Genomic DNA, 27539 nt, shown 5'->3' on the forward strand with positions numbered 1-27539 from the left:
GTGTGTGGATAGGATCAGGATTGCGGTCGGTATAGTTCCCACATCCCCGGAGCTTGTCCTACTATTCAGGTTTACCTATCAGGTCAGTTTGGTGATCCTACCACCGGATCATAACACATTTCCAAACATCTCCATGGAGCCAGGCAATGGTCAATGGAGCACATCTTTATTCTTCCAGCTAGGGCCATGGTCCCTTAAGCTGGCATCCTGTAGAATGTTAAATCTGGGTCCATTGTGATGGAGCCATGATGTCCTGGCCGCTGTCCTATAAAGTGTTCCTGGGTGTTTTGAAAATAGTCTCTGACTCTCCTTGCAGAACGATAGAAATCCTTTTTTATACCCACAACTGTGTTTCAGGTCATCATCATTATCAACAGGTCAATAGGTAGCATGGGCTCATCTCTAGTTGTTTGAGTATTTAATTTATCTGCATAGTTTTTCCTCCTCTGTAGATCCACAAGCCACAGGGTCCAATACAATGGTCAATAAACATATTATCAAACATTGTTTGTTCAATGACCCTGTGTCCGTGTCTTTCAAAGATAGCAGACAAAACCCTGTATGAGCTGATATACTGTATTTATGGTTGAATTTTTGGTTGTCTGTTTTTCTTGTTTTCTATATTTCTTGTGGGCTGTGTTTTTGGTGAGCTGTATTTCTTTTGGGCTTTGTTTCTGTTGGACTGTATTTATGGTAGGCTGTGTTTCTGGTATGATGTTTTTCTGGAGGGCTATGTTTCTGGTTGTCTAGTTCTCATTGCCTGTGTTTCTGGTGGGTTCTATCTCTTGTGGTAGAGCAGCTCACTCGGCTGACAGAGAGGTAGGCACAGGAACATGGCCTGTTTGCAGTTTTTAACAGGTTTATTATATACAGTACGTACGGCATAATCCACGGTGACGACAAAATAAGCAGCCCTTAGGGCAAAACTGCAAAATAAAACAAAATAGTATAATACAGTCCATAAATGTGCTGGAAATCCGCCCGCTCAGGAGAAATCAGCATCCATAGGTTCAGCTTTCCTTCACAGGACACAACGCACTGGAGCTCCACTCTACATGCCTACCAAACACTGAATGCCATTGGAGTTTGACTACTTAAGCCCCAGACCACACCCTGGGGTGGAGATGAGGTGGACAACCTCCCACCCACTCTATAGTTGTCCACAAAAAACCCAGCCCTTTAAACAAATTGTGTGTTACCCCTCGCAGCACTTAAAGTGCTGGATGAAAACTTCTGGGTTTTGCATCACTGAAGCCATTAACCACACCGAAACATATCTTCCCTCCAGCACCTTATCAGTGACGTTGCTACACTCTGTTGTGGTGTATTTCTGATGAGTTTTATTTCTGGTGGGCTTTGTTTCTGATGGAGTGTACTTCTAGAGAGCTATGTTTCTGGTAGGCTGTAATTCTGGTGGGCTATGTTTCTCATGGACTGTGTTTCTGGCGAGCTGTATTTTTTTTTGGCTGTTTATTCTGTTGGCCTGCATTTCCAGTGGGCTTTGCTTCTGGTGAGCTGTGTTTCTAGACACCTGTATTTCTTGTGGGCTGAGTTTCTGGTGCTCAATTTTTCTGATGAGCTGTTTCTGGAGATCTGTTTCTGGTAGGCCATATTTCTCGTGAGCTTTTTTGGGGGGCTGTATTTCTTGTCAGTTGTATATCTGGTGGGCTGTGTTTTGGTGAGCTATATTTCTGGATGACTGTATCCCTGGTGGTGGCAGATAATGAACAAATTGTGAGACATCACAAGGATATGGGACCGTAGCTCATGCACATATTCATTTGTGGATCTTAAAAAGAATTGGTGCACTGAAGACCCCATGAGAAAAATGTATATTAAAAGATGTATACATTTTATTTGAACAGTAATTAATAATCAGTAATCAAAGTTTAAAAATAGAGCGCCCCGTCAGGGCAAGGGGGTACTCGGTATCGTGTCCGGTCGGCTCAAAGGGGGATGCCACTGCGGCGACTAGGTCCGTGGCCTTGGGACGTCCGTATAAAAGGGAAAGGTATTTAAAGGGATAAGGTTTATGTTTGTGACACCACCTGTGGTATTCGGTCAGGGTGACCGACGCAGCTTAGGGGTCCGCTGGGGTGCTGTTATGGCAGCTAGATGGTATACCTTCCCACAGGTGAAGTGTGTCCCCAGGACTTCCCAGTGTGTAGATGGTAGAATGGTGAGAGGTGCAGTGAAGAAAAAGGACACAAGGTTGCAGTCTCTTTACCTCGTTTACTGAAGTCTTCAACAGCCACATTCCAGGGCACCAGATCACAGGGCAGGTAGGGTCTGGCTGGTTTGGAGGCAAGTCCAGAGTCCCCTTTGTCCAGGTGGAAATCAGTAGCCTTCCCTTGCGCTGTAGTGGTGTAGTCCCTTACTGCTAAGCCTCTTGGAAGGTCCTCACAGATGTGGTGTTTCTCTCTCTGTCCCCCGTAGTCGGATAGGGCAAAACCCGTATGGCTGGTGGCTTGAGGCAGTTTATAGGGACTCTAGCATGCCCCGGCCTCTGAGGGGTGCCACCGTGCAAACTAGGTGTGGGTGCAGACAGGTAACGTGCAGTTTGCTGTCCTGCCAGTCTCTGAAGTAAGGTGTAGAGGTCCTTACTACCTCGGTGTTCCGGCTACCGGCATTCTGCACCTCAAAAGGAGGCAGCCTGCTCAAGGCTGGTCCCCTTCTGGTATCCTCTCCTGTGCTTTGCTTTCCTTCACGCTCACTGCAATGTATTCTGCTTTCTGAAATGTCTCCTTCCAGGAGCTGAAGCACTTCAGGCTACACGGCTCCTCTGCTTCCTTTCCCTCTGTCAGGAACTGAACTCTTTCCCTCTAGATCAGGATGTTCTTATAGGGGAGTTCACCTGAAACAGGCTTAGAGCTCCCCCTTCTGGTCTGAAGTGTGAACATGTTGCATGCATTGTGTTACCTGACAAAGAGTTCTCCTTCCTTGCCTCCAAACGTAACATCATTCTCCCCGTGAAGAAAGCAACATTACTGTGATGACCAGGACCCTGGGGCACCACAAAAACACAGACTGAACCAAAAGATAGGACGCGAGCTAAAACACGGGTATATAATCACACGCACGTGATAGTAATTTTGGCAGACAGATAGGGAGGTACCCTGAAAAAGTACGATGCTACATACCAATCTATTGAAAAGACAGGGTAGAGTGCATGTATCATTCCATCCTAGACAGTGATCATAATATACAGTAAAGTGCAAAATGCAATTAGGAGTTTGTAGGTTGCTGTTAGTCTGAAAACACCAGATGAGTGCTGGCTATGTAGCCATAAGTAAGTCTGCAGTAAAGTGCATGTGCAATAGAAAGAAGTAAGGATGGAGGTAATAGTATTCTTTTACCAGAGTGTGGATGTGTCCTGTGTTCCCCTACATGCGTTTCTGCGTTTGCCTTCTTTCAGGGAATGCAGGATACATCCACACTCTGTTAAATGAATACTGTTATCTCCATCTTTACTCGTCTCTATTGCACATGCACTTTACTGTACATTTTTCTCATGTGGTCCTTTGTGAACCAATCTTTTATATGATCCATGTGTCCCTGGTGGGCTGTATTTCTGGTGGCCTGTTTCTCACTTACTTTGTATTTTTGGTGGACTGTGTTCCTGGTACACTGTGATATTGTGGGCTGTATTTTTTGGTGATATGTATTTCTGGCAGGTTGTATCTGTTGTGAGTTATGCTTTTCTGGTGTTTCTGGTGAGCTGCATTTCTGGAGGGCTTTGTTTTTGGTCAGCTGTTTCTTGTAGGCTGTGTTTTTGGTGATTTGAGGTTCTGATGAACTATATTCCGGTGTTTCAGCGTTTCTGACTTTTCTACATCTTATGGATGAGATTGTGATTGATTTGTCTTGAGATTTATGAAAATCTTTGAGTTTTTCCTCCAGTACATTTATTTTTGCTTTTATTTCTGTCTGTTTTGTATTAGTTGTTTCTCCGGAATGTCTTTGAAGAGGACAGGTAGAGGTCTTTGCATTAGAAAGATAGATAGGACAGATAGATAGATAGATAGATAGATAGATAGATAGATAGATAGATAGATAGATAGATGGATAGAAGCAAAAATGTGGGCACCCCTGGGAAAAAATGCTGTTAAGTAAGGTAAAGATGTAATGATCTCTAAAAGGGCTAAAGCTAAAAGTTACACATTTCCTTTTGTATTTTAGGCAAAAAAATACAAAAATGGGCCAAAGCAAAAGTGTGGGCACCCTGCATGTTTAGTACCAAGTAGCGATCCCTTTTGCAAGTATCACAGCCTGTAAACACTTTTTATAGCCAGACAAGAGTCTTTCAGTTCTTTGAGGGATTTTCCTCCATTCTAGAACTGGAGAATTTCTCCAGTTCTGTGAGATTCCTGGGCCATCTTGCATCCTCTACTATTTTGAGGTCTTGACACAGATTTTCAAAGATGTTCAGATCAGGGGACCGTGAGGGCCATTGTAAAACCTTCATCTTGCACCTTTTGAGGTTGTCTATTGTAGATTGTGACGTGTGTTTAGGATCATTCTCCATTTGTAGAAGCCATCCTCTTCCTCTCTTCACCTTCAGCTTGTTTACAGATGATGTTATGTTTGCATCAACCATTTGTTGAAATTTCATTGAATTAATTCTTCCCTCTACCCGCAAAATGTTCCCTGTACCACTGGCTGCAACACAACTCCAAAGCATGATTGATCCCCCCATGTGTAATGGTTGGCGAGATGTTCTTTTCGTGAAATTCTGTGCCCTTTTTTCTCAACACATACCTTTGATTATTGTGGTCTCAGAGATCTATTTTATTCTCATAGGTCCACAGGACTTGTTTCCAAAATGCATCAGGTTTGTTTAGATGTTCTTTTGCATATGTCTGTCACTGAATTTTATGGTGAGGACACAGGAGAGGTTTCCTTCTGATGACTCTTCCATGAAGGCCATATCTGTGCTGGTGTCTCTGAACAGTAGAACAATGTACCACAACTACAGAGTCTGCAAAATCTTTCTGAAGGTCTTTTGCAGTCAAGTGGGGGTTCTGATTTGCATCCTACCAGCAGCTCTCACTAAAATGGTAACCACCATTTCTTAATTACATTTCAACCTGAGGAAAAGGAAACTTGAAAACGCTTTGCTGTCTTCTTATAGCCTCCTCCTGGTTTGTGGCCTCCAGCATTTTCATTTTCAGAGTGCTCGGCAGCTGCTTACAAGAAGCCATGGCTGCTGTTTTTTGGTACAAGGTTAGAGGAGGCTGGGTCTTTATAAAGCTGGAAGTTTATATCACCTGGTCTTTCCTAACAATGATAGTGAACAAGCCATAACCCTGACAGGTTAATTAAGGTCTGAAACCTTGGTCACAGTTATGTAAGCACACACATTTCTAAGGGTGCCCAAACTTTCACATCAACCCATTTTTCTTTTTGAAAGTTTATAAATGTAAATACTGTGTGCTCAGATCCAGCCAAATGCAGCCAAACTGATTGGTCGTCGTTTCATCCTACAGATGGACAATGACCCAAAACATGAAGCCAAAGCAACCCAGGAGTTTATTAAATCAAAGAAGTGGAATATTCTTGAATCGCCAGGTCAGTCACCTGATCTCAACCCAATTGAGCAGCATTTCACTTGTTAAAGACTAAACTTCAGACAGAAACGCCACAAACAAACAGCAACTGAAAACCACCGCAGTGAAGGCCTGGCAGAGCATCAAAAAGGAGGAAACACAGCGTCTGGTGATGTCCATGAGTTCAAGACTTCAGGCAGTCATTGCCAACAAAGGGTTTTCAACCAAGTACTAAAAATGAACATTTTATTTAAAATTATTGAATCTGTCCAATTACTTTTGGTCCCTTTAAAAACAGGGTGGCACATGTTAAGGAGCTGAAACTCCTAAACCCTTCATCCAATTTTAATGTGGATACCCTCAAATGAAAGCTGAAAGTCTGAACTTCAACTGCATCTGAATTGTTTTGTTTAAAATTCATTGTGGTAATGTCTATAACCAAAATTAGAAAAATGTTCTCTCTGTCCAAATATATATGGACCTAACTGTATTAGATAGATAGACAATAAATAGATAATAGATAGACAGATAGATAATAAATAGATAATAGATAGATGATAGATCGATGATAGATAGATAAAAGATAATAGATAGATGATAGATAGATATAAGATAGATAATAGATAGATAGATAGATAATAGATAATAGATAGATAATATATTTCATATCTTTATTACTCATTCTTATTTAATCTAGTATTCCCCATCTTTTCTTCTCTCTCCTCAGACATTTTCTTCTCTCTCTTTTCTTCTCTCTCCCTTTCCCCTTCCTGTGCCTTGCAGCAGGTTAGCCGGCAGCCCCCATTCACAGGGTCTACCATGCGCACAGTGCACCCTCCCTGACCCCAGCACACCTCATACCCCGGTGATTGACAGTGACTGCTGGACCCCGGACATGAGCTGCTCCTTATGTGGGGGAGAATCAATAATTTCCGTTACATTGAAGTGCTTGTCAAAGTGACTGGAACTGTGTCTGGCACTGCAAGGTTAGATTGGCACGGGATCTGGAATTGTGGGGTTAGGATGGTGCTGGGTCTGGCACTGCAGGGTTAGGTTATTATTATTATTTATTTATATAGCACCATTGAGTCCAGGGTGCTGTACATGAGAAGGGGTTACATACAAATTACAGATATCACTTACAGTAAACTAACAATGACAGACTGATACAGAGGGGCGAGGACCCTGCCCTTGCGGACTTACATTCTACAGGATGGTGGGGGAGCAGACAATAGGTCAGGGGTTGCAGTAGCTCCGATGGTGTTGAGGTGGCTGTGTGGTCATTACAGGCTGTAAACTTCTTTGAAGTGATGGGTTTTCAGGTTTCTTTTGAAGGATCCAAAGGGGAGGATAACCCGACGTGTTGGGGTACAGAATTCCAGATGGTGGGGATATTTAGGAGACGTCTTGGAGGCGATTGGGTGAGGAGCGAATAAGTGTGGAGGAGAGAAGGAGGTCTTGGGAGGACTGGAGATTATGTGAGGGAAGATATTGAGAGATTAGTTTGGAAATATAAGGAGGAGAAAGGATATGGCTTTGTAGGTCACGCTTGGAAATTCGGAGCCAGTGAAGGAATTTGCAAAGAGGGGAAGCAGGAGTGTAGCGAGGAGATTAATTAGTCGGGCAGCAGAGTTAAGGACAGACTGGAGGGGTGCAAGAGTGTTAGCAGGTAGGCCACAGAGGAGGATGTTGCAGTAGTCGAGGCGGGAGATGTTTAGGGCATGCACAAGCATTTTGGTAGAGTGAGGGTTGAGGAAAGGACGGATTCTGGAAATATTTTTGAGCTGGAGGCGACAGGAGGTGGCAAGAGCTTGGATGTGCGGTTTGAAGGACAGGGCAGAGTCAAGGGTTACTCCGAGGCAGCGGATTATCGGGACAGGGGAAAGTGTAATTTCATTTATTTTGATAGATTAGGTAGGGAAGATATGCAAAATGGAGGAAAGATAATTAGTTCAGATTTGTCCACATTGAGCTTGAGGAAACAAGAGGAGAAGGAGGATATGGCTGATAGACACTGGGATTCTGGACAGCAGAGAGGTGACGTCTGGGCCAGAGAGGTAGAACTGAGTGTCATCAGCATATATATGGTACTGGAAGCCATAGGACTTTATGAGTTGTCCCAGGCCAAGGGTATAGATTGAGAAGAGAAGAGGTCCTAGGACAGAGCCTTGAGAGATACCAACAGAGAGGGGGCGAGATGAAGAGGTAGTATGGGAGTAGGAAACGCTAAATGTGCGGTTTGTAAGGTATGAGGAGATCCAAGATAGGGCGAGGTCTTTGACACCAAAGAAAGATCTGTAGTAGGAGGCAGTGGTCAACTGTGTCGAAGGCAGAGGACAGGTCTAGAAGGAGGAGTATAGAGAATTGTCTGTTAGCTTTGGCTGTAAGTAAGTAGTAAGTTTGGTCAGGGCAGTATCAGTGGAATGGTGGGGACGGAAGCCAGATTGTAGGTTGTCGAAGAGAGAGTTAGATGCAAAGTGAGAGGAAAGTTCAGCGTGGTCGTGCTGCTCCAGGAGTTTGGAAGCGAATGGGAGCAGTGATATTGGGACATAGCAGTTGGATCGAGGGTTGGCTTTTTGAGGATAAGTGTGATTGTGGCATGTTTGAAAGCAGAGGGGAAGGTACCAGAAGTTAGTGATAGGTTGAAGAGATGGGTTAAGGATGGGATTAGTGTGGTGGTGAGGTTGGAGAGTAGGTGGGATGGGGTCAAGTGCACAAGTGGTGAGGTGTGATTTGGAGAGAAGATGAGCAAGCTCCCCTTCAGTGATTTTGGAGAGGGAAGTTATGGGGTTTGGGCATTGGTCTGGTATACAAAGGGGTTGTGGTGGTTTGACAACAAAGACTTGCCTTGTTTGGTCTATCTTATTTTTGAAGTGCGTGGCAAATTCATCGGCAACGATTAGGGAACTCGGAGGGGGCATTGAGTGGAGTAGGGAGTTAAAAATATTGAACAACTCTTTGGGGTTGTAGGATAAGGAAGATACAAGGGTTGTGAAGTAGGCCTGTTTAGAAGGTCAGAGCTGATTTGAATGCTAGTGTTGCTTGTTTGAGTGCAGTGAAATCATCTTGCGAATGTGTTTTCTTCCAACGCTGTTCTGCAATTCTGGATACTTGCTGAAGCTTTTTAGTGATGTTATAGTGCCAGGGTTGTCTTTTTATTCGTCGCACTCTGCTATGCATGACAGGGGTGACCGAGTCAATGGCTGATGCAAGAGTGGCATTGTAGAAAGCAGTGGCAGTGTCTGGTCGTGGAGTGAGGATATGGATGCTAGTGGTAGGATAGTCAGAGAGTGTGTGGGTGTCTAGATGTGCGAGGTTTCTGCAAGTATGCATGTTGCTGGACATGAGTGACAGGTGAGGAGGACAGGGATGAGAAGGTGAGCAGATGGTGGTCGTATAGAGGGAGAGGGGAGGTTGTGAAGTTAGATAGGGAGCAGAGACGGATGACTGTGGAGTACCACTGAGTAAGTCCAAAAGATGAAGTAAGAGACAGGAGTTTGGAGGCTGCTGACTGGGGGGTGTCAATGGGGATGTTGAAGTCACCCATGATGATGTTGGGAATGTCAGCAGACAGAAAGTGAAGGAGCCAGGTGGAAAATTGGTCAATAAAGGCAGTGGCCGGGCCCGGAGGTCGGTATATAACGGCCATTTGGAGGTTGTAGGGGGAGTAGATGCGGACAGAGTGGACTTCAAAAGAAGGGAGGATAAGGGAGGATAGAGGTGGAATTGGGTTAAAGGTACAGTTGGAAGAAAGGAGAAAGCCCACTCCTCCACCATGTCTGTTGCCAGGACGAGGAGTGTGGGTGAAGTGGAGTCCACCATAACATAGCGCAGCAGGGGAGGCTGTGTCAGAAGGTGTCAGCCATGTTTCGGTAATGCCTAGAAAGGAAAGATTACTAGAGGTAAAGAGGTCGTGAATCACAAAGAGTTTATTGCAGATGGAGCGGGCATTCCATAGTGACCCAGAGAGAGGGAGCAGGGTGGTGGGCATCATGGGCACGGGTTTGTGGTGGGCAAGATTTCAGGTGTTTATATTGGGTTGGGAGCAATAAGAGGGGGTAGTAATGGGAGGTATGAGATGTGGGGGTCGAGATTGGGACATATGTCGCCAGCAGTGAGGAGAAGTAGAGAGAGAGAGCAGGTGGGAGAAGGAGAGTGGGCGGCTTGTTTTCTGTTTTATTAGGAGAGATCTGAGGTTGAGGAGCAGATCAGCAGAGGAGGACAGGTGGGGAGGCAGGAGGGAAGGGGAGATTATTACTTGGTTAGAGGGTGCTGGGGTTTGGGGATAGTGAAGGAGACTGAGGAGTAATGGAGCCAAAACTGTTAGAGCGTATATCAGCATGATGAGAGTAAGTGTGGTGGAAAGGGAATGAAATTTAGTATATTTATTAACAGTGGTTAGTCGCACCTTCTGTTCACTTCTAGCTCATTTCTGGCATATTTCTGCTGTTATCCTTTTAGAGCCATCCTTATAGAGACAGAATACGGTCCAGACAGACCTGAGACTCTGAATTTATAACAGGCTAAGTGCACATGAAATAGGCCAGGTGTGATCAGGAGGGAGGAGCAGAAGGGAGACTGGTCACAGACACAGGAGGGGATTAATGAAAAGTCAGAAGCAAAAATACAAACAGGAAATAGTCAGATCCAAATGGACAGATAAAGCCAACTGTTGGCATCAAGGAATTAAGGTGAGAATACAAGCAGGGGGAAAAAAAACAGTAATAGCAGCCAGCGGACATACCAGGAATAACAGACGGATACAGGGTGAGAGGGATCAGGAAAGACTGGTGATGGGATTGCAGTCAGTGGACACACCTGAGGATGAAGCAGATCGATTTTCAGATTGATAGCAATAACAAAGCATCTATATATGTAATTGCCTAAGAGGCACTGCCGTCTGTCTCTAACTTCCGTCTGTCTCTCACGGAAATCCCGGGTCGCTGATTGGTTCCGGACGGCTAGCCGCAACCAATCAGCGACAGGCACACTCTGGCCACGAATTGGCCCCTCCCTACTCCCCTCCAGTCAGTGGCCACATTACTCCCCTCCAGTCAGCGGCCACATAGGGTTTTAGCACTCCGTTAACGCTGCTATTAACCCTGTGTGACCAACTTTTTACTATTGATGCAGCCTATGCAGCATCAATAGTAAAAACATATAATGTTAAAAATAATACAAAAAATAAAAAATCATTCTATTCTCACCTTCCGGCGCCCGGTCCCAAGAATGCATTGCGGCAATGACCGGAGATCACGTAGCGGTCTTGCGAGATGATGACGTAGCAGTCTCGCTAGACCGCTACATCATCACATGTTATTGCCGCAATGCATTCTTGGGACCGGAGCGTCGCGAGGAGCATCGGTAAATGCCTGGCCTGGGTCCAGGGGTCGACGGAAGGTGAATATATAACTATTTTTTTATTTTAAGTCTTTTTTTAACAGGGATATGGTGCCCACATTGCTATATACTACGTGGCTGTGTTATATACTGCATGGGCTGTGTTATATATTGCGTGGGCTGTGTTATATACTACATGGGCTGTGTTATATACTGCGTGGGCTGTGTTATATACTACATGGGCTGTTATATACTACATGGGCTGTGTCATGTACTGCGTGGGCTGTGTTATATACTACATGGGCTGTGTTATGTACTGTGTGGGCTGTGTTATATACTACATGGGTTGTGTTATATACTACATGGGCTGTGTTATATACTGCGTGGGCTGTGTTATATACTACATGGGCTGTGTTATATACTACGTGGGCTGTGTTATATACTGTGTGGGCTGTGTTATATACTACATGGGATGTGTTATATACTGCGAGGGCTGTGTTATATACTACATGGGTTGTGTTATATACTACATGGGCTGTGTTATATACTGCGTGGTCTGTGTTATATACTACATGGGCTGTGTTATATACTACGTGGGCTGTGTTATATAATGCGTGGGCTGTGTTATATACTACATGGGATGTGTTATATACTGCGTGGGCTGTGTTATATACTACATGGGCTGTTATATACTACATGGGCTGTGTCATGTACTGCGTGGGCTGTGTTATATACTACATGGGCTGTGTTATGTACTGCGTGGGCTATGTTATATACTACATGGGCTGTGTTATATACTGCGTGGGCTGTTATATACTACATGGGCTGTGTTATATACTGCATGAGCTGTGCTATATACTACATGGGTTGTGTTATATAATATGTGGGCTGTGTTATATACTACGTGGCTGTGCAATATACTGCATTGCTGGGCAATATACTACGTGGCTGTGCTATATACTACGTGAACAACCAAAGGAAAAAGAAGCAGCATAAAGTCCAGATAAATATGTAAACAAACTTTATTAACAATTTATTACAGGTTTAAAATGAGCAGAGGGAAGTGGTCCCCATGCTGTACTCAGCACGCACCTACAGAAACAGGGGGTATGTGCCCGTAGTATATATATGCCCACATTATAGCCAAGGCTAGTATAGCAGAAAATTAAAGTGACTGTGCATAGGATTCAAAGAAGCCTGCATTGGACACACAGGTCCATAAGATTAGCTGACAAGCATATTTCATACTAAGTATATAATACTATACATACCAGGTAATGTGGAAACAAGTCACGGCGTGGATTGGCACTTCACCCCTGTATCCCCCGACGCACGTTTCGGCTATCGCCTTTCTCCCTTGAGAAAGGCGATAGCTGAAACGTGCGTCGGGGGATACAGGGGTGAAGTGCCAATCCACGCCGTGACTTGTTTCCACATTACCTGGTATGTATAGTATTATATACTTAGTATGAAATATGCTTGTCAGCTAATCTTATGGACCTGTGTGTCCAATGCAGGCTTCTTTGAATCCTATGCACAGTCACTTTAATTTTCTGCTATACTAGCCTTGGCTATAATGTGGGCATATATATACTACGGGCACATACCCCCTGTTTCTGTAGGTGCATGCTGAGTACAGCACAGGGACCACTTCCCTCTGCTCATTTTAAACCTGTAATAAATTGTTAATAAAGTTTGTTTACATATTTATCTGGACTTTATGCTGCTTCTTTTTCCTTTGGTTGTTGATTAATTTAGGCAGTGGTCCTATATGTTCCTGCCCTTGGTCCCAGTTTTTCTGTACTGAATATACCCTATCTGGGTTTAAATACTATGTTGGTGACCTTATATTGTTCCACCTTAGTGTTTTACTTATATACTACGTGGCTGTGTTATATACTGCATGGCCTGTGTTATATACTACGTGGGCTGTGTTATATACTGCGTGGGCTGTGTTATATACCACATGGGCTGTGTTATATACTGCGTGGGCTGTGTTATACACCACATGGGCTGTGTTATATACTGCGTGGGCTGTGTTATATACTACATGGGCTGTGTTATATACTACATGGGCTGTGTCATGTACTGCGTGAGCTGTGTTATATACTACATGGGCTGTGTTATATACTACGTGGGCTGTGTTATATACTACATGGGCTGTGTTATATACTACATGGGCTTTGTTATATACTGTGTGGGCTGTGTTATATACTACATGGGCTGTGTTATATACTACATGGGCAGTGTTACATACTGCGTGGGCTGTGTTATATACTACATGGGCTGTGTTATACTGCGTGGGCTGTGTATATACTACATGGGCTGTGTTATATACTGCGTGGGCTGTGTTATATACTACATTAGCTGTGTTATATACTATGTGGGCTGTGTTATATACTACATGGCTGTGCAATATACTGCGTAGCTGGGCAATATACTACGTGGCTGTGTTATATACTGCATGGCCTGTGTTATATACTACGTGGGCTGTGTTATATACTGCATTGGCTGTGTTATATACTACATTTGCTGTGTTATATACTGCGTGGGCTGTGTTATACACCACATGGGCTGTGTTATATACTGCGTGGGCTGTGTTATATACTACATGGGCTGTGTTATATACTACATGGGCTGTGTTATGTACTGCGTGGGCTGTGTTATATACTATGTGGGCTGTTATATACTACATGGCTGTGCAATATACTGCGTAGCTGGGCAATATACTACGTGGCTGTGCAATATACTACGTGGGCTGTGTTATATGCTACGTGGCCTGCATTATATAATACGTGGGCTGTGTTAAATACTACGTGGCTGTGCAATATACTGCGTGGCTGGCAATATACTACGTGGCTGTGCTATATACTAGGTGGCTGTGTTATTTACTACGTGGCCTGTGTTATATACTATGTGGCTGTGCTATATACTACGTGGCTGTGCTATATACTACGTGGCCTGTGTTATGTACTGCATGGTCTGTGCTATATACTACGTGGGCTGTGCTATATACTACGTGGCTGTGCAATATACTACCTGGCTGGGCAATATACTATGTGGCTGTGCTATATACTACGTGGCTGTTATATACTACATGGCCTGTGTTATATACTGCGTGGGCTGTGTTATATACTACATGGGCTGTGTTATATACTACGTGGGCTGTGTTATATACTGTGTGGGCTGTTATATACTACATGGGCTGTGTTATACGCTGCGTGGGATGTTATATACTACATGGGCTGTGTTATATACTACGTGGGCTATGTTATATACTGCGTGGGCTATGTTATATACTACATGGGCTGTGTTATATACTGCGTGGGCTGTTATATACTACATGGGCTGTGTTATATACTGCGTGAGCTGTGCTATATGCTACATGGGTTGTGTTATATACTATGTGGGCTGTGTTATATACTACGTGGCTGTGCAATATACTGCATTGCTGGGCAATATACTACGTGGCTGTGCTATATACTACGTGGCTGTGTTATATACTGCATGGCCTGTGTTATATACGTGGGCTGTGTTATATACTGCGTGGGCTGTGTTATATACTACATGGGCTGTGTTATATACTGCGTGGGCTGTGTTATACACCACATGGGCTGAGTTATATACTGCGTGGGCTGTGTTATATACTACATGGGCTGTGTTATATACTACATGGGCTGTGTCATGTACTGCGTGGGCTGTGTTATATACTAAATGGGCTGTGTTATGTACTGTGTGAGCTGTGTTATATACTACATGGGCTGTGTTATATACTACATGGGCTTTGTTATATACTGTGTGGGCTGTGTTATATACTACATGGGCTGTGTTATATACTACATGGGCAGTGTTATATACTGCGTGGGCTGTGTTATATACTACATGGGCTGTGTTATACTGCGTGGGCTGTGTATATACTACATGGGCTGTGTTATATACTGCGTGGGCTGTGTTATATACTACATTAGCTGTGTTATATACTATGTGGGCTGTGTTATATACTACATGGCTGTTCAATATACTGCGTAGCTGGGCAATATACTACGTGGCTGTGCAATATACTGCATGGCTGGGCAATATACTACGTGGCTGTGCTATATACTACATGGCTGTGTTATATACTGCATGGCCTGTATTATATACTACGTGGGCTGTGTTATATACTGCGTGGGCTGTGTTATATACTACATGGGCTGTGTTATATACTGCGTGGGCTGTGTTATACACCACATGGGCTGTGTTATATACTGGGTGGGCTGTGTTATACACCACATGGGCTGTGTTATATACTGCGTGGGCTGTGTTATATACTACATGGGCTGTGTCATGTACTGCGTGGGCTGTGTTATATACTACATGGGCTGTGTTATATAGTATGTGGGCTGTGTTATATACTACATGGCTGTGCAATATACTGCGTAGCTGGGCAATATACTACGTGGCTGTGCAATATACTACGTGGGCTGTGTTATATGCTACGTGGCCTGCATTATATAATACGTGGGCTGTGTTAAATACTACGTGGCTGTGCAATATACTGCGTGGCTGGCAATATACTATGTGGCTGTGCTATATACTAGGTGGCTGTGTTATTTACTACATGGCCTGTGATATATACTATGTGGGCTGTGTTATATACTATGTGGCTGTGCTATATACTACGTGGTTGTGCTATATACTACGTGGCCCGTGTTATATACTGTGTGGTCTGTGCTATATACTACGTGGGCTGTGCTATATACTACGTGGCTGTGCAATATACTACCTGGCTGGGCAATATACTATGTGGCTGTGCTATATACTACGTGGCTGTTATATACTACATGGCCTGTGTTATATACTACGTGGGCTGTGTTATATACTACTTGGGCTGTGTTATATACTATGTAGGCTATGCTATATACTATGTGGGCTGTGCTATATACTACGTGGGCTGTGATATATACTACGTGGCTGTGCAATATACTATGTGGCTGTGCTGTATACTATGCGGCTGTGTTATTTACTATGTGGCCTGTGTTATATACTATGTGGTCTGTGTTATATACTATGTGGCTGTGCTATATACTACGTGGCTGTGCTATATACTACATGGCCTGTATTGTATTCTGCGTTGTCTGTGCTATATACTACGTGGGCTGTGCTATATACTACGTGGCTGTGCAATATACTACCTGGCTGGGCAATATACTATGTGGCTGTGCTATATACTACGTGGCTGTTATATACTACATGGCCTGTGTTATATACTACGTGGGCTGTGTTATATGCTACATGGCCTGCATTATATAATACGTGGGCTGTGTTAAATACTACGTGGCTGTGCAATATACTGCGTGGCTGGCAATATACTATGTGGCTGTGCTATATACTAGGTGGCTGTGTTATTTACTACATGGCCTGTGTTATATACTATGTGGGCTGTGTTATATACTATGTGGCTGTGCTATATACTACGTGGTTGTGCTATATACTACGTGGGCTGTGCTATATACTACGTGGCTGTGCAATATACTACCTGGCTGGGCAATATACTATGTGGCTGTGCTATATACTACGTGGCTGTTATATACTACATGGCCTGTGTTATATACTACGTGGGCTGTGTTATATACTACTTGGGCTGTGTTATATACTACGTGGGCTATGCTATATACTATGTGGGCTGTGCTATATACTACGTGGGCTGTGATATATACTACGTGGCTGTGCAATATACTATGTGGCTGTGCTGTATACTACGCGGCTGTGTTATTTACTACGTGGCCTGTGTTATATACTATGTGGGCTGTGTTATATACTATGTGGCTGTGCTATATACTACATGGCTGTGCTATATACTACATGGCCTGTATTGTATTCTGCGTTGTCTGTGCTATATACTACGTGGGCTGTGCTATATACTACGTGGCTGTGCAATATACTACCTGGCTGGGCAATATACTACGTGGCTGTGCTATATACTACGTGGCTGTATTATATACTACTTGGCCTGTGTTATATACTACGTGGGCTGTGTTATATACTACGTGGGGTGTGCTATATACTACGTGGGCTGTACTATATACTACGTGGGCTGTACTATATACTACTATATATATTCTAGAATACTTGATGCGTTAGAATCGGGCCACCATCTAGTAGCAATCATAATGAAGCATCTATAGCAGGGGGTTATTTTTCTGGCATATTTCTGCTCTTATCCGGTTAGAGCCAACCTTATAGAGACAGACCACGGTCCGACAGACCTGCGACTCTGGCACTGGGTCTGGCACTACACGGTTAGGCTGCCACTGGGTTTGGCATTGTAATGTTAGGCTAGCAATGCAGTATCAGGCTGATACTATCTCTGGCACTGCAGGGTTAAGTTGGCACTGTGCTTGGCACTGCAGCATTAGGCTGGCATTAGGTCTGACACTGCAGGGTTAGCACTGCATTTGGCACTGCAGAGTTAGGCTGGCACTGGGTTGGCACTGCAGGGTAAGGCTGTCACTGGCTCTGGCACTGCAGGGTTAAGTTGGCACTGTGTTTGGCACTACAGGGCTAGGCTGGCACTGGGTCTGGGACTGTAGAGTTAGGTTGGCACTGGGTCTGACACAGCAGGGTTAGGCTGACACTGGATCTGGCACTGTAGGGTTAGGTTGGCACTGAATCTGGCACTGCAGTGTTAGGTTGTCACTTGGTTTGGCACTGTAGGTTTAGGCTGGCACTGGGTCTGGCACTGCAGGGTTAGGCTGGCACTGGGTCTGGCCCCGCATGGTTAGGCTGGCACTGGGTCAGGCACTGCAGGGATAGGCTGGCACTGGGTCAGGCACTGCAGGGTTAGGCTGGCACTGGGTCAGGCACTGCAGGGTTAGGCTGGCACTGGGTCTGGCCCCGCAGGGTTAGGCTGGCACTGGATCAGGCACTGCAGGGTTAGGCTGGCACTGGGTCAGGCACTGCAGGGTTAGGCTGGCACTGGGTCAGGCACTGCAGGGTTAGGCTGGCACTGGGTCAGGCACTGCAGGGTTAGGCTGGCACTGGGTCTGGCACTGCAGGGTTAGGCTGGCACTGGGTCTGGCACTGCATGGTTAGGCTGGCACTGGGTCAGGCACTGCAGAGATAGGCTGGCACTGGGTCAGGCACTGCAGGGTTAGGCTGGCACTGGGTCTGGCACCGCAGGGTTAGGCTGGCACTGGGTCTGGCCCCGCAGGGTTAGGCTGGCACTGAGTCAGGCACTGCAGGGTTAGGCTGGCACTGGGTCTGGCACTGCAGGGTTAGGCTGGCGCTGGGTCTGGCCCCGCAGGGTTAGGCTGGCACTGGGTCAGGTACTGCAGGGTTAGGCTGGCACTGGGTCTGGCACTGCAGGGTTAGGCTGGCACTGGGTCAGGCACTGCAGGGTTAGGCTGGCACTGGGTCAGGCACTGCAGGGTTAGGCTGGTACTGGGTCTGGCACTGCAGGGTTAGGCTGGCACTGGGTCAGGCACTGCAGGGTTAGGCTGGTACTGGGTCTGGCCCCGCAGGGTTAGGCTGGTACTGGGTCTGGCACTGCAGGGTTAGGCTGGCACTGGGTCAGGCACTGCAGGGTTAGGCTGGCACTGGGTCTGGCACTGCAGGGTTAGGCTGGCACTGGGTCAGGCACTGCAGGGTTAGGCTGGCACTGGGTCAGGCAGTGCAGGGTTAGGCTGGCACTGGGTCTGGCCCCGCAGGGTTAGGCTGGCACTGGGTCAGGCACTGCAGGGTTAGGCTGGCACTGGGTCAGGCAGTGCAGGGTTAGGCTGGCACTGGGTCTGGCCCCGCAGGGTTAGGCTGGCACTGGGTCAGGCCCCTCAGGCTCAGCTTGGCAGTGCAGGGGTTAAGCAGTGTCAGTCCCCGGGTGTGATGTGCAGGCACGTGTATGAGGAGGAGGAAGGGCAGCTGCTGGGAGGAGTAGTGCAGGAGGGAAGGGGTGGTCTCCGGCTCGGGGTGACGGGCAGCTCCGCCTCGGGTCTATAAGAAGCGCAGATCTGCGAGAAGCAAAACTGCAACACAAACTACACGAGCGAAATGGTCAGCGCCAGAGCCGCAGCAAAATGCTGGATGGACAGGGCTTCCTGGGATGGCTGTCACTTGTAGTCCTCCTCTCCGGCGGACCGGCGGCGGCGTACTTCGGGTAGGTGACAGTCTGCAGCTCCAGGAACCTGCGGGGATTGATGGCAGCGGGACCTCCGGGATCAGAGACGCTGCGACACTCAGTGCTCCACTCCGGGACCTGACGTGAGAGGTACAATGTATCTAATGACAGCGGCACCTGTGCGGAGGTACAAAGCATCTGAGCCGCCGGGACCCGGAGCGCTACACTGTGTCTGCTGCGGTACCATGTATCTGAGCCGCAGCCACAGGGAGAGGAGAACACCTGCGGCTCTGGAGATATCTAACCTCGAGGAGCTGAGCTACATGTATCTATCCTGGAGGAGCTGGGGTGCATTGTATCTAATCTGGACGACCTGCGGTACATGTATCTATGTTGAAGGAGTTGGGGTACATTGTATCAAATCTGGAGGAGCTGCGGTACTTTGTATCTGATCTGGAGGAGCTGCGGTACATGTATCTATATTGAAGGATTTGGGGTACATTGTATCTATTCTGGAGGAGCTGGGATACATTGTATCTATTCTGGAGGAGCTGGGATACATTGTATCTATTCTGGAGGAGCTGGGATACATTGTATCTATTCTGGAGGAGCTGGGATACATTGTATCTATTCTGGAGGAGTTGCAGTACATATTTTATATTGGTGGAGTTGGGGTACATTGTAATCTGGAAGAGCTGAGCTACATGTACCTATTCTGTAGAAGGTAGGGTACATGCCTCTATACTCAAGGAGCTGAGGTACATCTATGTATTATGGGGGAGCGGCAGCACTTGGCATGTGTTCTAGATACAGTGTATAAAGCTGTTGTATCCTCGCTGTCACCTTGTACGTTGTATCCTCGCTGTCTCTCTGACATGTTGTGTCCTCGCTGTCCCCCTGGTACATTGTATCCTCGCTGTCCCTCTCTAGTACATTGTATCCTCGCTGTCCTTCTCTAGTACATTGCATCCTCTCTGGCACGTTGTATCCTCGCTGTCCCTCTTGACACCTATCCTCGCTGTCCCTCTCTGGTACGTTGTATCCTCGCTGTCCCTCTCTGGTACGTTGTATCCTCGCTGTCCCTCTCTGGTATGTTGTATCCTCGCTGTCCCCCTGGTACGTTGTATCCTCGCTGTCCCTCTCTAGTACATTGTATCCTCGCTGTCCCCCTGGTACGTTGTATCCTCGCTGTCCCTCTCTAGTACATTGTATCCTCGCTGTCCCCCTGGTACGTTGTATCCTCGCTGTCCCTCTGACACCTATCCTCGCTGTCCCTCTCTGGTACGTTGTATCCTCGCTGTCCCTCTCTGGTATGTTGTATCCTCGCTGTCCCCCTGGTACGTTGTATCCTCGCTGTCCCTCTCTAGTACATTGTATCCTCGCTGTCCCCCTGGTACGTTGTATCCTCGCTGTCCCTCTCTAGTACATTGTATCCTCGCTGTCCCCCTGGTACGTTGTATCCTCGCTGTCCCTCTCTAGTACATTGTATCCTCGCTGTCCCCCTGGTACGTTGTATCCTCGCTGTCCCTCTGACACCTATCCTCGCTGTCCCTCTCTGGTACGTTGTATCCTCGCTGTCCCTCTCTGGTATGTTGTATCCTCGCTGTCCCCCTGGTACGTTGTATCCTCGCTGTCCCTCTCTAGTACATTGTATCCTCGCTGTCCCTCTCTGGTATGTTGTATCCTCTCTGGCACGTTGTATCCTCGCTGTCCCTCTGACATGTTGTGTCCTCGCTGTCCCTCTCTGGTATGTTGTATCCTCTCTGTCAACTTGTACGTTGTATCCTCACTGTCCCTCTGACATGTATCCTCACTGTCCCTCTGGTACGTTGTATCCTCGCTGTCCCTCTCTGGTACGTTGTATCCTCGCTGTCCCTCTCTGGTACGTTGTATCCTCGCTGTCCCTCTCTGGTACGTTGCATCCTCGCTGTCCCTCTGGTACGTTGTATCCTCGCTGTCCCTCTCTGGTACGTTGTATCCTCGCTGTCCCTCTGACATGTATCCTCACTGTCCCTCTGGTACGTTGTATCCTCGCTGTCCCCCTGGTACGTTGTATCCTCGCTGTCTCTCTCTGGTACGTTGTGTCCTCTCTGTCTCTCTGGTATGATGTATCCTCGCTGTCCCCTTGGATGTTGTATCCTCGCTGTCCCTCTGACACATATCCTCGCTGTCCCTCTCTGGTACGTTGTATCCTCGCTGTCCCCCTCTGGTACGTTGTATCCTCGCTGTCCCCCTCTGGTACGTTGTATCCTCGTTGTCCCTCTGGTATGCTGTATCCTCGCTGTCCCCCTCTGGTACGTTGTATCCTCACTGTCCCCCTCTGGTACGTTGTATCCTCGCTGTCCCTCTGTGGTACGTTGTATCCTCGCTGTCCCTCTGTGGTACGTTGTATCCTCGCTGTCCCCCTGGTACGTTGTATCCTCGCTGTCTCTCTCTGGTACGTTGTATCCTCGCTGTCTCTCTCTGGTACGTTGTGTCCTCTCTGTCTCTCTGGTATGATGTATCCTCGCTGTCCCCTTGGATGTTGTATCCTCGCTGTCCCTCTGACACATATCCTCGCTGTCTCTCAGGCACGTTGTATCCTTGCTGTCCCTCTCTGGTACGTTGTATCCTCGCTGTCCCTCTCTGGTACGTTGTATCCTCGTTGTCCCTCTGGTATGCTGTATCCTCGCTGTCCCCCTCTGGTACGTTGTATCCTCACTGTCCCCCTCTGGTACGTTGTATCCTCGCTGTCCCTCTGTGGTACGATGTATCCTCGCTGTCCCTCTCTGGTACGTTGTAACCTTGCTGTCTCTCTGACACTTATCCTTGCTGTCTCTCTCTGGTACGTTGTATCCTCGCTGTCTCTCTGGTACGTTGTATCCTCGCTGTCTCTCTCTGGTACGTTGTATCCTCGCTGTCTCTCTGGTACGTTGTATCCTCGCTGTCTCTCTGGTACGTTGTATCCTCGCTGTCTCTCTGGTATGATGTATCCTCGCTGTCCCTCTCTGGTACGTTGTATCCTCGCTGCTGCGATTGGATCTCTGTTTTGCTCTATCGGCAGCTTGAGACTCTTCACCGCTTGTGCTCCTGGTTGTTGTGGAGCAGTGAGATGCGGACCCTCGTAGTTGCAGTTACAGCTGTGCAGAGAGTTACTGGGCGGATACTCTGCAATGTCTTGTGCCCTTTGTGATTGAGACTCGGTCCCTTCAGCTGCTCCAGGGAATTGATCTCTGTCTACAGGACCAAAGACTGAAGCATAGCCCCCGGTCATGAGCCCCCCACTGTACTGAGAGCAACGCTATGGGGCAAACTGCTCTGCCCTCCGGGGGCTTCTCTGTCCTCATCTACATCCATAGACATTAATATGGAGAAAAGTATGTGCCCCCCACATCCACCTCCGGGGGCTTCTCTGTACTCATCTACATCCATAGACATTAATATGGAGAAAAGTATGTGCCCCCCACATCCTCCTCCGGGGGCTTCTCTGTCCTCATCTACATCTATAGACATTAATATGGAGAAAGTATGTGCCCCTCACATCCTCCTCCGGGGGCTTCTGTGTGCTCATCTACATCCATAGACATTAATATGGAGAAAAGTATGTGCCCCCCACATCCACCTCCGGGGGCTTCTCTGTACTCATCTACATCCATAGACATTAATATGGAGAAAAGTATGTGCCCCCCACATCCACCTCCGGGGGCTTCTCTGTCCTCATCTACATCCATAGACATTAATATGGAGAAAGTATGTGCCCCCCACATCCTCCTCCGGGGGCTTCTCTGTACTCATCTACATCCATAGACATTAATATGGAGAAAAGTATGTGCCCCCCACATCCTCCTCCGGGGGCTTCTGTGTCCTCATCTACATCTATAGACATTAATATGGAGAAAGTATGTGCCCCCCACATCCACCTCCGGGGGCTTCTCTGTCCTCATCTACATCCATAGACATTAATATGGAGAAAGTATGTGCCCCCACATCCACCTCCGGGGGCTTCTCTGTCCTCATCTACATCCATAGACATTAATATGGAGAAAGTATGTGCCCCCCACATCCACCTCCGGGGGCTTCTCTGTCCTCATCTACATCCATAGACATTAATATGGAGAAAGTATGTGCCCCCCACATCCACCTCCAGGGGCTTCCCTGTCCTCATTTACATCCATAGACATTAATATGGAGAAAGTATGTGCCCCCCACATCCTCCTCTGGGGGCTTCACTGTCCTCCTCTACATCCATAGACATTAATATGGAGAAAGTATGTGCCCCCCACATCCACCTCCGGGGGCTTCTGTGTCCTCATCTACATCCATAGACATTAATATGGAGAAAGTATGTGCCCCCCACATCCTCCTCCGGGGGCTTCTCTGTCCTCATCTACATCCATAGACATTAATATGGAGAAAAGTATGTGCCCCCCACATCCACCTCCAGGGGCTTCCCTGTCCTCATTTACATCCATAGACATTAATATGGAGAAAGTATGTGCCCCCCACATCCTCCTCTGGGGGCTTCTCTGTCCTCATCTACATCCATAGACATTAATATGGAGAAAGTATGTGCCCCCCACATCCTCCTCTGGGGGCTTCTCTGTCCTCATCTACATCCATAGACATTAATATGGAGAAAGTATGTGCCCCCCACATCCACCTCCAGGGGCTTCCCTGTCCTCATTTACATCCATAGACATTAATATGGAGAAAGTATGTGCCCCCCACATCCTCCTCTGGGGGCTTCTCTGTCCTCATCTACATCCATAGACATTAATATGGAGAAAGTATGTGCCCCCCACATCCTCCTCCGGGGGCTTCTCTGTCCTCATTTACATCCATAGACATTAATATGGAGGACAGTATGTGCCCCCCACATCCTCCTCCGGGGGCTTCTCTGTCCTCATCTACATCCATAGACATTAATATGGAGAAAGTATGTGCCCCCCACATCCTCCTCCGGGGGCTTCTCTGTCCTCATCTACATCCATAGACATTAATATGGGGAAAGTATGTGCCCCCCACATCCTCCTCCGGGGGCTTCTCTGTCCTCATCTACATCCATAGACATTAATATGGAGAAAGTATGTGCCCCCCACATCCTCCTCCGGGGGCTTCTCTGTCCTCATCTACATCCATAGACATTAATATGGAGAAAGTATGTGCCCCCCACATCCTCCTCCACTTCTCTGTCCCTGTTCCCACAAAGCTGAAGCTACAATGTCTTGTGCTGAAGATGTCTTGTGCTCCATCCCGGGAGCTGAGGGGTCTGAGGTCGCCCCCTGATAACAGCCCATAGCATTATCCCCCTCCGCCAGCTGTAGAGGGGGCACAATTCAGTCAGGAGGTAATGTTCTCCTGGAATCACGAGACTCCTCCATCAGACGCAGATAGAGAAGTGCGATCCGTCACTGCACAGAATACTCCTCCAAAGTCCAGTGGTGGCAGCTTTACACCACTCCATCCAACGCTCGGCATTGTGTTTGGTGATGTACGGCTGCATGCAGCTGCTCGGCCATGAGGCTTCCGGTGGGGGCGCAGTATTTATGTTGGTGTTAAAGACTTGTCAATTGATACCTGCTGCAGCGTTTCAGAGTAAAACTTTCCTTTAATAGTCTGCCCACTGACAGTGAATGAGCAGCCTCTGCATGTACGTGAGGTCAGCAGAGCGGTGGTAACTTTTCTGCCTTCTGCTCTGCAGCATTTTTAATGCCCCACTTTGTAACGTTACGTGGTCTCTAGTTGCATGGCACAGGGTTGAGTGTTATAAACCTGGAGGCGATTTGCACTGATAATCGTGGTGTCACGGTTCCACCCCTCAGTGTGTCTGAGATGCAGTTACTGACAGCCCGGCTGTCCAATCCAGTACAGGGGTGTGCCGAGCTGTCAGTGTTGATTGACAGCTCGACTATCCAATCTGTGACTGGGAGTCATCAGCTGTCTCCAAGTGTTCACTATCCCAGGTGATTGCCATGCTACTTAACTGAGCTGCTTCTCCCTGACCTGCCAGACTTACATTCAGCTTGTGAAGTTTGTGCTCCCTGTGCCTTGGTTTCTGTATGCTCGGTCTTTTGTTGCCTGACTCTAGACTTCTTTCTGACTATCTGACTATTTAACCTTTTCTGCTCCGATCCGTTATCCTCCTGGCATTCTGACCTCCGAACGTTACCTGACCATGCTTTTGTCTCTTCCTTCTGTTTTTGACGTACTCTTCTGGCTTCTGACCTTGGTCTCCTTGACCATTCTGATTTATGGCTTGGCCATAAGCATCACACGTGGATTGTTGAATAAACATGTGGTCTTTTACTTTTCTGAATATAGTGTGTTCTCTGATATGTTCATGCTTGACGCTGTGAGGTTTTGCTCGCTCATTACTGTATTCTGAGATTTTTCTCACTCGACACTGCATTCTGTGAGGTTTCGATTGCTCGACTGTGTTTTGCGAGGTTTTGTTAGCTTGGCACTTTTCTATCTAAGGCTTCACTTGCTCAATGCTGAACTTTTAAGTTTTGTTTGCTTGTTCAGTGCTGTTCTCTACAAGGTTTTGCTTGCCCTACACTGTTTTCTGAGGTTCTGCTTGCTTGATGCTGTTCTCTGTGAGGTTTCACTCTGTTCTGTTCAGTTCAGTGAGGTTTCGATCCCTTGGTGTTGTTCTCTGTGAGGTTTTGCTCGCTCAATGCTGTTCTCTGTCAGGTTTCAATCACTTGGTGCTGTTCTCTATGAGGTTTTGCTTGCCCTACACTGTTCTGTGAGGTTTAGCTTGCTCGACGCTATTCCCTGTGAGGTTTCCCTTGCTCAGTGTTGTTCTGTGACGTTTTGCTTGCTCTACACTGTTCTGTGAGGTTTGATCACTCAATGGTATTCTCTGTAAGGATTCATGCACTCTGCTCTGTTCTCTGTGAGGTTTTGCTCACTTTACGCTGTTTTCTGTGAGGATTCACGCACTCTTCACTTTTCTCTGTGAGGTTTTGACCTCTCAATGCTGTTCTCTGTGAGGTTTTGATCTTTTGGTGCTATTCTTTGTGAGGTTTCGCTCACCTGATGCTGTTCTCTGCGAGGTGTCAATTCCCTCGGTTCTGTTCTGAGGATTTTCTCACTTGACGCTGTTAACTGTGAGGTTTCGATAGCTTGGTGCTGTTCTCTGTGAGGTTTCGACCATTTTTTTTTTTTTGTTGTTGTTGCTGTTTTCTTAGGTTTTGCTCTCTCGGTGCTGTTCTCTGGGATGTTTTGCTCACTCATCACTGTTCTCTCAGGTGTCGATCCCTCTGTGCTCTTCTCTCTGAGGTTTTGCTCGCTCAATGCTGTTCCCTGAGGTTTGTCTTGCTTGACGCTGTTCTCTGTGAGGTTTTGATTTCTTGACACCGTTCTCTGAAGTTTTAGGCTATGTGCACACGTTGCGGATTTTGCTGCGGATCCGCAGCGGTTTTGACGCTGCGGATCCGCAGCAGTTTTCCATGTGGGGTACAGTACAATGTTATCCTATAGAAAACAAAATCCGCAGTGCACATGCTGTGGAAAATTCCGCGCGGAAACGCTGAGGAAAAAAAGATGTAGCATGTCACTTCTTTCTGTGGATTCCACAGCGGTTTTCAACCTGCACCAATAGGAAAGTGCAGTTGAAAATCCACAGTGAAAACCGCAGTGGTTTTGCACTGCGGATTTTCCAAATCTGCTGCGGAAAAATCTGCAGCAAATTACGCAACGTGTGCACATACCCTAACACACTCTACGCTGTTCTCTGAGGTTTCACTTGCTTGATGCTGTTCTCTGTGAGATTTCGATCTTAGTGCTGTTCTCTGTGAACTATTGCTCACGCAAACCTTTTCTCTGTGAAGTTTTGCTCACTCTGTGCTGTTCTCCGTGAGGTTTTGATCTCTCATCGCTGTTTTCTGTGAGATTTTCGATTGCTTGATGTTATCTGTGAGGTTTTGCCCACTCAATGCTGTTCTCTGTGAGGATTAGCATACTTGATGCTGTTCTCTGTGAGGTTTCAATCGCCCGGTGCTCTTCTCTGTGGGGTTTTGTTCACTCAGTGCTGTTCTCTGTGAGGTTTTTGCTTGCATGACGCTGTTCTCTGTGGCGTTTCACATGCTCATTGCTGTTCTGTGAGGTTTTGCTTGCTTGACGCTGTTATCTGTGACGTTTCAATCTCTCAATGTTCATTGTGAAATTTTGATCACTTGGTGCTGTTCTCTGAGGTTTTGCTCGCTCAACGCTGTTCTCTGTTAGGTTTCAATGACGTGGTGCTGTTCCCTGTGAGGTTTAGCTTTGCTTGACGCTGTTCCCTGTGAGGTTTAGCTTTGCTTGACACTGTTCCCTGTGAGGTTTAGCTTTGCTTGACGCTGTTCCCTGTGAGGTTTAGCTTTGCTTGACGCTGTTCCCTGTGAGGTTTAGCTTTGCTTGACGCTGTTCCCTGTGAGGTTTAGCTTTGCTTGACGCTGTTCCCTGTGAGGTTTAGCTTTGCTTGATGCTGTTCCCTGTGAGGTTTAGCTTTGCTTGACGCTGTTCTGTGAGGTTTTGCTTGCTCGGTGCTGTTCTGTGAGGTTTTGATCACTCGATGCTGTTCTCTGAGGTTTTTCTCA

The 27539-nt window shown here is 46.8% G+C and overlaps 1 protein-coding gene across 2 annotated transcripts in view; it reads left to right on the top strand.

Annotated features, from left to right (window-relative positions):
* Window positions 1-18865: 18865 nt before the first annotated feature.
* The window catches only part of WNT9A (Wnt family member 9A), a 161271-nt gene continuing 152597 nt past the window's right edge, over window positions 18866-27539 (top strand). For both annotated transcript variants that reach the window (XM_077267816.1, XM_077267817.1), the window contains exon 1: window positions 18866-19017. In XM_077267816.1, coding sequence (XP_077123931.1) covers window positions 18938-19017 — 80 coding nt within the window. In that variant the 5' untranslated portion in view covers window positions 18866-18937. The remainder of the gene's footprint in view (window positions 19018-27539) is intronic.

The sequence above is a fragment of the Ranitomeya variabilis genome, chromosome 6 (assembly GCF_051348905.1).
Source record: "Ranitomeya variabilis isolate aRanVar5 chromosome 6, aRanVar5.hap1, whole genome shotgun sequence".
In the NCBI taxonomy this organism is placed as follows: Eukaryota; Metazoa; Chordata; class Amphibia; order Anura; family Dendrobatidae; genus Ranitomeya; species Ranitomeya variabilis.